Source organism: Choloepus didactylus, chromosome 16 (genome assembly GCF_015220235.1).
Source record: "Choloepus didactylus isolate mChoDid1 chromosome 16, mChoDid1.pri, whole genome shotgun sequence".
NCBI classification, from domain to species: domain Eukaryota; kingdom Metazoa; phylum Chordata; class Mammalia; order Pilosa; family Megalonychidae; genus Choloepus; species Choloepus didactylus.
Window position 1 is genome coordinate 22,096,448 of NC_051322.1, and position 14,312 is coordinate 22,110,759.

Genomic DNA, 14,312 nt, shown 5'->3' on the forward strand with positions numbered 1-14,312 from the left:
TAAAATGTCTGTTGATTCAAGTCCTCTTGCTCTGTATTAAATATGCTTTCTTTTTGGTACAAAATGAAAACCTGACGCTGTGCGAGTTGGTTCTAAATGTCTTCACCTCATTATTGCCCAGCTGATATTGAAGCTCCCAGGGAGAAGGGCTGAGGCCTGCCGAGGACAGGACAGTGACCCTGGGGCTCCTGGGCTCCAGCACAGAGCCTGACATTTGCTGGGACTTTTGGCAACACAATTAGCTTTCCTGAGCTTCTGACAAATTGGGGCTAATAACATCTGCTGAACCATCCTGAGGGGACTGCTGTGAGGTTCCCAATGGCTGATTATGAAGTTCTCAGAAAAGTCCAAAGTGTTATGCAAACGTGAGCTAGCATTCATTAGAGCAGCAAGCACAGACAGCACTCACATGTTTCAGCAACAATATTTGTAATACAAAATGCATACTGACTTACAGTAATGTACTGGGCTGCTACAGAAAAGATCCCCTTTCCCTATAAATATGTAGAAATCCTGAACCAACTTATAATGAATATTTTTAAAGTTTCAGGAAACAGAGAAACTCTAGGTACCAGCTGAGCAGAAAGACTCACAATTAGAGAAGTAAAGGGGGCACTGGACCTAGATAGGTATTTGGGCTTGTGTTTTCACCCTCATCCTCTCATGGGGATGGAGAACTCAGCTTATGGTCTGTATGACCTAAAGAGTCCAGGACAGAGGGCCCTGCCTAAAATCCAACATCTGAAAAAGGGACAAGAAAACTCTACCCACTGGCCTAGGAAAGTTGCAAAGAAGCTTACCTTCTATCCAGGACCATAGTGGGAGAAAAACAAAGAGAAACAGACCTGTAATAAATCCATACTCCAAGTCTGCACCAAAGTGGGTGTGAGGTCCACAGTTACAGTAGTTGTGGATGTTTGAAATCAAGCTAAGAAGTTAACATTAAGTACAGGTCAGGACTTACAAAAGCCCCAAAGGAAAAAAAAAAATGAAGACAAGCTCACACATTGAAAAATATAAACCAAACTAGGCAATAAACTACCATTAAGGAGGATCTACAGACAAGATTATGAAATTTAATAATACCCTTAGCACAAAATAATAGAACAGTCTGAAAGAGGCTTTAAAATAAGTATTTTAAAAAATGAATAGATGATAAAAGGACTAGAAAAAGAAAAGGACAGAATAACAACCAAAAACATCAAGCAAATTTAACAAGACCAAGTAGAACATTGAGTAATTAAACCTAGCTACTGACATAATAGTCACAATGAACTAACAGATTACAAAAAGCTTAAAAAGAATTAACTGGAAGAGCTGAGCAATGAAACACAGTACGGCAAACAAAGAAACATGGAAAGTTAAGAGATAAGACAACAATATGAATGTGAACCAAATACCTGGTAGGAGTTACAGATTATCAGGGAGAATGGAAAAGATGCAATATGTGAAGAAATAACAGCTGAGAATTTTCCTGAACTGAGGAAACGAAAGACATGATCCTCATATTGAAGAATCACAATGAGTCCAAGGCAGAATGCATAAAAAACAAACCCACTCATATATGTGGTAATAAAATTGCAGAATATCAAAGATTCAGAGAAAAGCCCCCAATTACCAGACAAAACAGAGATTTACCCATACAGATCAAAATTAGATAGACAGCAAACATCTTATCGTCAGTTATAGAGGCCAGAAAAGACATGAAAGTGTATTTCCAAAGTATTGAGCGAAAATATGTTAAATGAGAATTCTATAAGCAGATGATGTATCACCTAATAGATAAGTCAAGCCAGGCTGAGTCAAAGACTAAGAGAATTTCCCACACTCAGACTCACTGAAACCGCTGCTAGAGCAGATGTTTGCAAACATGAGAGGGGGCAATAGAACCCCCCTCCGGGGGGGGGGCATGTTAAAACATAGACTGCTGGGCCCAAACCCAGACTTGCCGACTCAGGAAGCCTGAGGTGGACCCCAAAGTTTGTATTTCCAGCGAGGTCCCAGCTGAGACGGATGCTGCTGGTTTGCAAACCACACTGTGGGCACCACTGAACTAGGGGCTATGCTTCATTAAGCAGGAAACTGAACTCAGAAAAAAGTGGATATAAGAACCAATGATGGGCAAAGAAATGTGCTTTCAAATAGGCAAAGCTAAATAACCATTGACTGTTGGGCAGGGGGGGAGTAAAATGTTAATAACTATTTGGAAAGTTTCAAGACAAGATGGTTTTAAAATTCTGCCTCCAATGTCATGGAACATGGGAGTGGGAAGAACGGCATTAAAGAACCCTGAAGTCGATTTAATTATCGAGAAGAGTACAGGAGAAAGTGATCAATTGTGACCTTAAATCAAGTTATGTTGGCTAAAAATTTAAATGTAGGCATTAAAACAATAGAAATAGAAAACACAACTTCCAAACAAGTAGAAATAAAAGAAATAGAGTACTCTATCAATCATTAGAAGGTAAGAAACGAGACAAGATACTGCACATTAATAGAAAGAAAAGATATACTAGGCAAATACTAATGAGAAGAAAGTGAGTTCATAGCTATAATCTAAGACAAAATTGAAAAAGCTATATAATCATCATGGGAGATTTCAATATAACTTTCTTGGTTAGTTCAAATAGCCAGAAAAAAGTAATAAGGTTATGGATGATTTGAACATCACAGATTCTATCCAATGGACACATCAAGAACCCCATATCCAACAAAGAAAGAATATATGTTCTTTTCAAATACAAAAAGAACATTTACAAAACAATGACCAAGTCTCCAAGGAAGTCTCAAATATCTGATAATCAGTATTCCACAATATTCTCTGACCACAATGTAGTAAAATTAGAAATCAATAAGAAACTGATAGTCAAAATACCTCTCATACCCTTAGAAATGAAAAAGCACATTCTAAATAATTTATAGGGAGAGAATCATTACGAAAATCAGCAAATATTCAGAACTGAATAACAACAAAGGCCAGATATCTACATGAAGTTGATAATTAGCTAAATACACCCTTACTGGAAGCATTATCATTAGCAAGAATAAAAGAGAAAGGCTCTTGTATTAAAAGGAAACAGATATAGAGATCTTTCTTGGTGGCAAATCTACCTAGCTTTATGATGCTAAACAATTTTAAATGGTAATTGAAAAGGGGAATTGTGGAGTCTTTGGTGAAGGCGGATGATCAAGAAATGATAGAAATATTTGACAAAGCTTCAAAATGAACACATCAAATGTCTTCTGTTACTAGAAAACATTTTTATGACAGCATTGTTTCTTGAATTTACCTTCCTTCTAATGATGTAGAAGGGGCATACTTTTCTAACCACCAAGTATGACTGTCAATGTGTCAAAAGAAAGCCATGCTAGTAAGGCAGTGTTTATACCAAGAGGAACAGTAGTTGACATGCTGTTTTTAACACAGGTATTGAGCACTTTGTATAGAAAACAATATCAAAGTAGCTGAACAAACGCAACAAACAAATCCAACAAATAATTAAAGGAGGTCAGATTCCAATGTGCATAACATCTTTAAGTTTTCAAATGAACCTGTCTTTATAACTCAAAACATAATTTGTATTGAATCAGATTAAAGCCACTAAATTATTTTAAAAAACCTACTGGCCTTTTAGATCAGCACCTGATATAATAAACTTTACTCCTTTTTGCTCCTCCAGTCTTTTTTTTTTTTTTTAATTAAATTCAGTTTTATTGAAATACATTCACACACCATACAATCATCCATGATATACAATCCACTGTCCACAGTATGATAACATAGTTATGCGTTCATCACCACAATCTATCTCTGAACATTTTCCTTACATCAGAAAGAACCAGAATAAGAATAAAAAATAAAAGTGAAAAAAGAACACCCAAATCATCCCCCCATCCCATCCCATTTGTCCTTTAGTTTTTATCCCCATTCCTCCACTCATCCATACACTAGATAAAGAGGGTGTGATCCACAAGGTCTTCACAATCACACTGTCACCCCTTGTAATCTACATTATTATGTAATTGTCTTCAGGAGTCCAGACTGCTGGGTTGGAGTTTGGTAGTTTCAGGTATTTACTTCTAGCTAGTCCAATACATTAAAGCCTAAGAGGTGTGATCTATATAGTGCATAAGAATGTCCACCAGAGTGACCTCTCGACTCCATTTGGAATCTCTCAGCCACTGAAACTATTTCGTCTCATTTTGCATCCCCCTTTTGGTCAAGAAGATATTCTCAGTTCCACGATGCCGGGTCCACATTCATCCCCGGGAGTCATACTCTGCGTTGCCAGGGAGATTTACACCCCTGGGAGTCGGGTCCCACGTAGGGGGGAGGGCAGCGAGTTCACCTGTCGAGATGGCTCAGTTAGAGAGAGAGAGCTCCTCCAGTCTTTTAAAAGAATCCTCAAATGTGCAATCTTCTGCTGATCCTAGTACATTTCTTCTAATTCCAAATTATATCCTTGCACTTAAGTAACCACTGTTAACAGCTGCTGGTGTATTTCCTGCAGGTGACTGTTGCTCCAACCTGTAGACTTGGGTTTTCTATACTAAGTGTCATTGCTGAAGGACAGTGGGATTCTCGCTCCCTCTTATGAACACAGTGTGAAGCTGTATTTTAAAAGGTCACTATACCTAAAGCAGAATGGATTCTTATGCTGGTACATGTGAGAGGGACTATGAGAAAGTTTGGGAGGCAGCACAGTTAAAGATTTTTATCTTGGCCAGCTCTAGAGGTTAGCTACAACTTCATTCAATGTTACAAAGACTTTTAGAGCTGGAAGAGATTCGGCGCAGAGTTCAAATCTGTTAGCATGCATTTACTACTCTTGACCTAAGGAAATGACAGAACTCTAAAAATACAGGGTTTGGGTTTTCTCCACATAAAAAGGAAAAGAAGAAATTTTTAATTGACCTTTTTATAATGGAAAAAAGAAAACGCTTAATTTTGTTACCATTAGCAAACCATTTTTTTAATCCTTTATAATGTTAAGTCCAATGAAATGGCATATGCAGGTGTATCTCCCTGGAAATCCCAGGAAGGAGATGGAAGTAATGTTAAACTACTCAAATTATACCAGTCCCATGGTGCCAAGATAAGTAATAATATACAAGAAATACATATTTAAAAGCACCCAAAATATTACACTGAACAGTCAGAACTTGAGAATACTTACCGGACCAGTAATAGCTGGGTTCTGCAGTCTTGGATCTTCCCATTGAGTGATTTTGCTGTCTGAAAATTAATGTAAAAAACAAAAATCCGAATATTACTTCAATTCTACTCTTTGTCAAACATATCTTAGAAAAAGCTATTTCTGGATTCTTCAAAAGCTATCTAGGTCCCCCTTTTCCCCCCACCCCCAGACAATAACTTAATATTACAGGGTTAGAAAGAACTGTATATTCTATATGGTGGACCCCCACTCCCTGCACATACTGCTTAGGTAAAAACACCCCATCACAAATGCACAACTACAGTAAAACCATCCATTCACACTGTTTTTGGCAAGTAATCTGCTGAGATTTTAATTACAAACCCCTGTTCTTTCAAGGATTTATAACTTGATCTTGATTTTCATTTAACTGAAAAAGGCATAAACAGTCTTAAGCCTCCAAAGGTTAATAAACACACATAAGAGATTTTCTCACTTCAAATACTTTTTTCTTTGCTGATGGAGTTGAAAATTGCTTTCAATTAAGAATCCTACATTCAACACATGAATAATCCATTACATGCGTCATTCATACGCACACAAAAATCAATCAAAGCAGCTAAAAGCGGTCTAAAAAAGTGAGAATTAGATTACAGCAGAGGAAGATTCCAGAGAAAGGTTTCCTTTTTGGCCAAGTTGACTTAGAGGTGGCTTTCTTTCTTCCAAATGAGTTGATGTCAACAATATTGTTCAATGCCACCCATACCACAGCCACCATGAATCACATGGGGTTTGTAACTGTGCATAAAAAGTTTTATGGATTCTGTGTGTATGTGGGGGGCCCACAGGGAGGCAGACTGGAGATGAATGGGTTCTCTCTGGAGTTTTAGGAAATCTAAGCTGGTAACAATGAAAAAAAAAAAAAAAAAAAAGGAAATTTAATTTAAAAAAAGGACCTAGCTTTGCACTCCACTCAAAGTATGTGATTTACATAATAGGGACAATCTTGCAAGCAGATATCAAGCCTCTCATGTGGCCAAAATTCTTTGTTTAATAAGTAAAAAATAACAATTCTATTTATCTCCTATATACCATGTAAATGGGCTGATAAATAGGACAAATAAATTTGGTTTTAATAACCATACCAGGAATTTAAAAAAATCTGGTATTATTATTGTTGCTGTTATTACATTAATTAAAACGGAGGTAAAATTTAAAAATGGCTTTCAAAGCACATGATTCTAAAATTCTTGTCGTATTTTCATGCTGGCAGAAAATGTGTATGAAATGCCTCAACTGTTTTAGAGACTCTTGATGGAAGCAGACATCATTTTTGAGATCCTTACCTTGAAATCAGAAGATTTGGAAAGTAAAAGTTTCTATTGTGATGGGAGAGAAGAGAAAAGAAAAGAAAACCTAACAAAGGAAACAGAATACAGCTGAAAAAACTATGCCTTAAATACCAACTTGGACTCTAACCATCTAGACTGGATAATAAAGCAGGAAACAAATTAGCTACTGTCTACACATGATGACTCCCAAATCTTCAGACCAGACCTGAACTTTAAGCTTCAACCTTGACATCTGCACCTGGATTTCCTGTAGGCACCTCAAATCCAACTCTGCCAAAATTGAACCCATAATCATCCAACACCAAAAATGGTCATGTAATCCTGAATTCCTGATTAACAGGATCACTGGCCGCTCACTGTCCGAGTCGACCCTCTGGAGCCAGCCACTCACCTCTGGCCGTTATCAAACTGTCCCCTGACTCTCCCTGACAAGGCATCTTTCTGGAGCACTCGTCTTTTTCCTCAACTATCATTCTCCAGGCTTCCCTGCCCAGAGTCTTAGCTCACCCCTCTACAAATTCCCTCTTCCGCTCTGCCAAAGAATCCTTCTAAAGAACACATTTGACCGTGGTCACTCCCCTCTGGAGAAGTCCCCCAGGAGCTCCCTCCCGCCTGCAGCAAGAGTCCAAGGGCGCACCCCCGGCAGAAGCCCACCTCCCATTTGCCCACTGGATTCCTGGGCTCGCTGCATCCCAGCCATCCCGAACAACGGAACAGCGCTGCCTTTTTCTGCACTTACTCACAAACCTGCACACATCCTCCCTCCCCAGCATCTCCCTTCACTGGCCTTGCTTGCCTAAATCCTACTCATCCTCTGAGACCCCTCTGAGAAGGGCCGCCTCAGAAAGGCCTTTCTGCAGCCTCCCCCTATCCCTAGGGTCACCTGCTGCCCAAGTAGGTGCAGGCATGGCCGCCCCTACTGCTGCACAACCAGGGCTCACTCCCCTCACGCCCAGAGTGTCCCCTCCTGGACTGCCTGCCCCTCAGCGAGGGCAGGGGCAGTGTTTCTCGCCTCTGCAGCCCCTCGCTTAACACAGCTCCCAGCATGTAACAGAGATTCAGCATGTTATTATTTTTTTAGTGACCAAATGAAACTGATGGTGAAAACAAAATTCCTTTAAAACAATTTCTGGGTGGTACAATAAAGAGCAACTTTGCAGCTAAGTATTTTAAATAAAGAATGTGCCGTGGCCAGTTATCAATTTTTTCTAGAACTTTTGAGTCTAAAATTGCTTTTAGTTTTGGAGACATATTTCAAACAAGATGACAAGAAGGGAGGGAAGAGTGAGAAACTCAGTCAATTTAGCTATTTCAACAGGTTTGGTGAGACTGTTGGCAATAAAGGCTAAACTGGGGATTTCACCACAACACAGGCTGGAGGCCCTGCTGCTGCTGCTCAAGGCAAGTTCTCTCCTTTCTAAGACCCTCACCACCCACCCTCCAGCAACTCAACCGCAGGGCACCACTTATCAAGCAACTGCTAGGCCTATGCTTGCTCCTAGGGCCTCAGTCTACAATTCTTATTATTTCTAATGTACACTGGGACCTGGCCCTTTGCAATAGCATCTTTCCTGCTTTGGGCTCCTTGCAGTACTTTAAGAATAATCATAAAGTTCTCCCAAGGTCAGTCTAAACATTAAATCATCACCCTGAACATTGCCACAGTGTCCTGTGACGTGCTCTCTCCATGGAGCAGGCAAGGCTGTGTTACTGTTGTTGACCCTGTTTTAATAAAAATTATCAGTATTATTTGTACCTATGTTTAAAAACTGAAGTTGTCATGCATAAAGTTGAAAAGGCAGCTGCTTTGTGTTTTAAGTGTGCAAAAGGGGTGTGACCCTTGTCAATAAATTTTGTTACGAGAGCCGTAAATAAATAGCGTATAAAGGGAAAAAATGGAGCAGGCACATACATCTTAAAGCATTTATAGTTTTATGGCAGCAATTTTAGACTCATTGTGAAATTCTGGAAAGTAGGTAAATCAATATTTTTACTAATCAAAGACAAAAACTAAGTCTATGTAGCTTGAAATATCGAATTTAAGCCAAAGGGTAGCTCACACCTCGAAATATACCCCAGACTTCTATCTTTGGTTTAAATACAAACTTCTGGGCCTCTCACTTAATTTGGTTTATAATTGAATCAACGCTCCTTGGCTGAATGCGAAGGTCTGCGATGGATTCGGCCATCTAGTAACGGCTGGAAGAGGCGCCGTGGCCACGGGGTAGAGACCAGCCAGTCCGTGGGGTAGAGGATGCCCCGTGGCCAGACCTCTCACCATCTGCCTCCCCATTGTGCTTTTGCTTGGTTACAAACATGTGAGGCTGTGGAAACCTGGGCAGACTTCCTGTTCATGAACCAAAGGAAAAAAACGACCAGAATACTCCAAACGGCATGCATGATGTGAACTGGAAATCTCTTTGAAGCCCTCTTCTGAATAAACATTTTCAAAAGTTTTAAGGGCTATACAAATTTGATCCCATGAAGAACATGTCACCTCGAAAAAGAAAAAATAAACACTGGCTAAAAGCAAACCTTTATTAGTTTAACTTTTAGTTGAAGTGAGAAACCACACACTTATTTATAGGTGCTAAAGCAAATGTCTATAGCAAAGATACTACAATTCAAGAAAAGAACTACATATATATTAGTGTTTTGGGTGCAAGAAACATGCTATGAATAGAAAATAAGGTCAGAATGGGCGTTTTGCCATAAGACCTTTTCAGGCAGTGGTTTTAAAAAATTATATGCTGCTTCAAGCACTGCTCACGCACAGATCCGTGACTAAACCATCACTTCTAATCTTATTTTCTATTACCAGAGTGTATTTATTAAAAGCGCAAAAGTCAAGGGATCATCAATCCCTCATTTTTTTAAAAAACTGAAACCAAAAAGTTAATAGGTCACAAGATCAAAATGGGTGAAAGCTTGATGAGCCAATTTAAAGCAAACTCGGGGTGAATGCACAGTACCGTCTGAGGGCACTGATAGCCTGGTATCGTTCTCACCACATAACAACTGGCTGCCTAAACAAAGAGCAAAAGTACAAAGCTTTCACTATAATATTTGAATTACCTGCCCTCCACCCCCTTACCTGCAATATCTAGCATCTATAACAGTGCTTACTTACTATGATCGATATAAAATGTTCGGCCATCCAAGTGGATTCTTTCTTCCCAGCCAGGCTAGTATCAGCAAAGAGAGAGGGGGAGAGGGGGAGAGAGGGCGGGAGGAGAGGGGGAGAGGGAGAAGGAGAAGGGAGGGAGGATACAATCATTAGCTGGCGGTTTCAAACTCAAAAGGCAAAATTTAAAAACTCCAGGACACATTCTTACTCTTCTTACATTTTTACATTAAGAATGAGCTAAATATGAACATTTCAAATTAATTCTGGACAACAGCTGGCAACATTCTTTATTATATGCTCATCAGTTTCAGGTACATTTGAGACATTCACCACATGAAAAGTGGGTGGGGGTGGGGGTGGGGGTTGCTACTTCAAAAGCTTCCAAAGGAAGCTTCAAGCATAACATGTAACAGTTGAGCTTGGGTTTGAATAGCTCATTTAGTAAGTATTTATTGAATCCTAAAGGAAGAGAGAGAGAGAGAGAGGGCTAGACACCTTACTTTATTCAAGTTGTTCTCAGGTGGCTGAACAATCGAATACTGGTATTTACTGCTGTGATTCAAACCCAGGAACCAAATAGGTTTGAACAACTTTGAGGATAAGGCTGGTCTGCCATCCTTAGCTGACTGTCGCTACTTGCTGTATGAAATACAGGAATCCAACAGAGTCAGATTACATGTTATTTTTCACTTTCTAAACTCAGAATCTGGGCTCTCTCCACCTAAACCCAGGAAACAGATTTGCCAAGTGAGGGAATATTTGTGTAACTTGATGAATACAGACCAGACTCCAACCTTTCTGGCCTCACATTCTGTCAATAATATACCATGCACCAGGCAACAGAAAGGTTCTGAACTGTCACTTATACTTGGAAAACACCAAAACCACCAAAAAATTCCCAGTACCATTTTAAATTAGTCTTAGAGCCTTTCCCTCCCTTCAGGAAGGCTTTTTTGTTTGTTTGTTTAATTAAGGGGAGATGGGCTGAGGAACTGCATAGTGAAGGTTTCATTCAAAATCCAATTTAGAGTAAATAGCTCAACTCCTACTCAGGCCCCCAAAGAGAACAAAAGGATAAAAAATTAGATTTATGAACGGTCACCAACAAGGAAGAAAAACCCTTAAAATATCTTAGGCTAAATGACTTATAGAAACCTTCTGTGATTACACATGCCTTTTTCTCCCACTGTTTAAAATATTTTTGTTCCAAAGACTAAATTTGCAATATGGAGAGAACTTAGTGGTTGCTAAGTTACAAAATAAAGGCGTGCTGCCTAAATCATCCACTGCAGGGGGTGTCTCTTGGCACATCAGTTCCAAGGTCTACTTTTCACAATTCGTTACCAATTCAGAAACCTGTTTCACAAGTACTGGGCAACCCAAGAACTCTATGTGCTATTAAAATTCAGCCAAACGCCCAATTCTACTAAAAATACAGATCAATGGGACCCAAGAAGCCTGGAGAAAGAGAAGGTCCCTAGGGCTGCTCCAGCAGCATTTGGGGGTGAATGAATGAAGGTTTAGGGTGCTCCAGGCGTCTGCAGCGTACTCACAGGGAGCGGGCCGAGGTCATTGGGGTTTAAAGATGCCTTTGACCGCATATGCACTGGAAATTTCAGGCGTGGATCCTCCTGCAACAAAAATGTGAAAAAAAGATGTTAAAGAGGGACTATGTGTGCAGTTACTGGCTCCTTCCCTTCTGGAGCTGTTTGTTCCAAGGCAACTGGGGTCCTCGGCAAGGAGCTGCTCTCCTGCCTCCGTGGGGAAGTGGGGAGGGGGATCTCGTCTTTCTGGTGTATGCAAGAAACCTGGCTGACTACCTTCTCCAGAGAGATTCTACTCTTCCTCTTGTCCTTGGGGAAAGGAGAGAGTAAGAATACATAAATATACAGTTAACCCTTTTTCCAAGATTGTGAAAAGGAAGAGAAGGAAGAGGGTCCTGGAGTGATGTTCCCATGGAAACCTGAATGGGGGGTGCTGGAGAAGGCACAGTGGGGGGCAGTAGGAGGATGGTTTGGAATCAGCCTGGAGACTGTGGGATCCTGGCAAGGACAGCCAGCCTAAAGTGTCAGCACCAGCAGCTCCATTGGCTTCCTACACTCCTTCTGGAGCTGGGCAGAGAATCTGAATCTGGTCTGACTCTTTGAAGTCATGCGGCTTCCCCAAGGATGCTCTGCTTCAGTATATGAAGCCCGACATCCTACTGTAGAACTTTGATTCTCATCTATGTCACACACATTGTGAGAGATTTGACTTAAAGGAATATGATTCATAAGATACCACAGAGAACCCACAAAAGAGAAATATGTATGCTGCCACCTTGGGACACACTTCCTAATTTGTAAAGACTAGTCAGAAATATGATCTTACAACCCTGGCAGGAGGTCAGGCACGTGACCTCTGTTTCTTTGGATGAGGAAAGCCAGTTTCAGAGAACAAAGGATTTGCCCAAAGGTTCTGAACCAGAGTCGAGGAGGGGCTGCTCACTTATGATGAAAATTCAATGTAACTCAGAGAATCCAAATCTTTAAATTCAAAAGGGTAAAAAACAGATGATAAAACTCAGAATAATACATTGTCAACCAAATAATCCTTAGCTTTTAAAGAAAAACACAGAGTTGTTAAAATAAGGCATTTGACTCAACTTCATTCAGTTATATTAAAACCTTTGCTGCTGTGGAATTATTAAAAGGTTTCTGTCTTTAGCATTTTCCCAGTTCAACAGTATAAGCCATTAAGATCACTGGATCATAGCAAAACCATTCATTTTGGGAAGTGGCAAGAATCAAAAAAGATCACAAAAAATAAAATCAACCTTTGCTTTCTGTTAGCTTTAACAAACTTTTAATCAAAGAATTAAATCCTGTTAGCTGTTCATGATGGGTATTGACACTGAGACACATCTACATTTTTTAAAGGGTAAGTGGAGGTATCAACTAGGTCCATTATATGTAATATATTAGAACACGTAAGTATAAATGGAGAGGCTAAGCAGATTTAGAAGGTAAAAATCTGTGATAGGTTAATCATGGTCAGAGAAAAAACTTGAAGCACCAGATTCCATAAAAGCTGCCTACTCAACGCTGGCTCTGAGCTATGACCAGGCAATGCCACAACTACCAGAAGATGCTTGGGTCCCCACACCGTTACAGCCCTGACCATGCCCAGATGCAGGAACAGCCTCAGGATGGCTATTATAAGAAAGAAGAAGGGGCTTCTGTCCACATACGATGCCCACAGGCTATTGCAAAGGACAATCAATCAGCCCTTTTGGTAAAAAGCTGGTGATTCAAAGAAAAAAATAAGCTAAAATTAAAGAAAAGTGCATGGGGAATGGGGGATGAGCATGAAGTATAAAATAAATTAAGTTTCACAGATCTGCAAAAATGGCTAGCTACACATAGAAATCCAGAATTCAGAGCCTGTGAGAGCCAGCAGCCCTTAGGGATAAAATTATCTTATAAGACCAACAGTTAACTCCAATAATGGCAGCAGCTGCCATTTATCAAGTTTGGAGGGCCTGGCCTGGTGTTAACTATCAACCTATCCTCTCATTTAACCCCCTGAACAAACTGTGGAGGGAGGCACCTCCGCAGCTGGTGGAGCAGGTGAAGGGACAGCTGAGGCCCCATATGAGTTATGGACAACTTTAGGGACAATGAGAAGCTGGAATACTAATGAGGTCTCCTGCAATAGGAATGTAAATTAGTAAAATGTGGGAAAACACACTACTTTGTGTCTCCCTTTCCTCAGCATAGAAGGTGCACTCTTTCACTATTACCTGCTTCCATCAATCCAGTTGAAAGTGATTTTAAGCAGAAAGCAAAGATCATCATCTTAAGGTTTCCTAACAAAATAATGTAAAAAATATATAAAATAGAGGAATAGTGGCTCGTTCACAATAACAACTGTGATTTCCCCTTTATTCTTTCCATCCTGGGAGAGACCAATATGCCTAGGCTACAATGAATTTTACCAGTTTGGACTTGGATAGAAAACAGACTTGGAACTTAATTAAGGTGTAATTTTTCTTGTTACAAAAACAAGCCACCGCATTGTCCTATGAAAGACATAAATATACCATCACAAGCATATTTTGAGCTGTTTCCTTTGCAGCAGCACGGGCTGAAGGCCACCTGTCACCTTCCGTCAGTCACCTGGTACCCAGATGGGGACAAGGCCATGCTCATTTGACCCTGTCAAACTTTATTCCAAACAGACTCCTGACACTGTCTCCATTATTTGTTTGAAAGGTCATGTTTTAGAAATATTCTTCAAAGTGAGTTTTCATTTAGCAATGTAGGTGGGGAAGTTTTGGCCTGACTCTTTTCATGCTTCTGATGAGTGCAAGAATCAGCACCCAGGATGGTGGGGGAAGGTATCTGATTTTCATTATTCCCAACCTGTCATACCAGTTTCTTTTTTCTTTTTCTATTATAATGCTCAAATCCAAGAATAGCTGTGCTACTCTCTCATCTGTTCTGTTAAAAAAAAAAAGCAAACCACCAAATCAACTCAAAGCAGATGTTAAGCTGAAAATTATCTTTACAGTTCCATTCACTTTTCCATCCTTTGTCAAAATAAACAGCCAATTTCAAGACTACCTTCCACAGCGAGAATTTTGTATAGGCCTTTTGTTTAGAAGCGATAATGCAGCTGTGTCAGCGCATCTGAGTT

At 40.0% G+C, this 14,312-nt stretch overlaps 1 protein-coding gene across 13 annotated transcripts in view; it reads right to left on the reverse strand.

Annotated features, from left to right (window-relative positions):
* The window catches only part of NEDD4L (NEDD4 like E3 ubiquitin protein ligase), a 378,998-nt gene that overhangs the window by 43,608 nt on the left and 321,078 nt on the right, over positions 1 to 14,312 (reverse strand). For 11 of the 13 annotated variants that reach the window (XM_037805612.1, XM_037805607.1, XM_037805611.1 and 8 more), the window contains 4 exons: positions 11,189 to 11,266; positions 9,639 to 9,693; positions 9,481 to 9,534; positions 5,178 to 5,236 (listed from right to left, as the gene is read on the reverse strand). In XM_037805612.1, the coding sequence (XP_037661540.1) occupies positions 5,178 to 5,236; positions 9,481 to 9,534; positions 9,639 to 9,693; positions 11,189 to 11,266 (246 nt within the window). The remainder of the gene's footprint in view (positions 1 to 5,177; positions 5,237 to 9,480; positions 9,535 to 9,638; positions 9,694 to 11,188; positions 11,267 to 14,312) is intronic. The other 2 variants (XM_037805613.1, XM_037805610.1) reach the window with 1 other exon arrangement.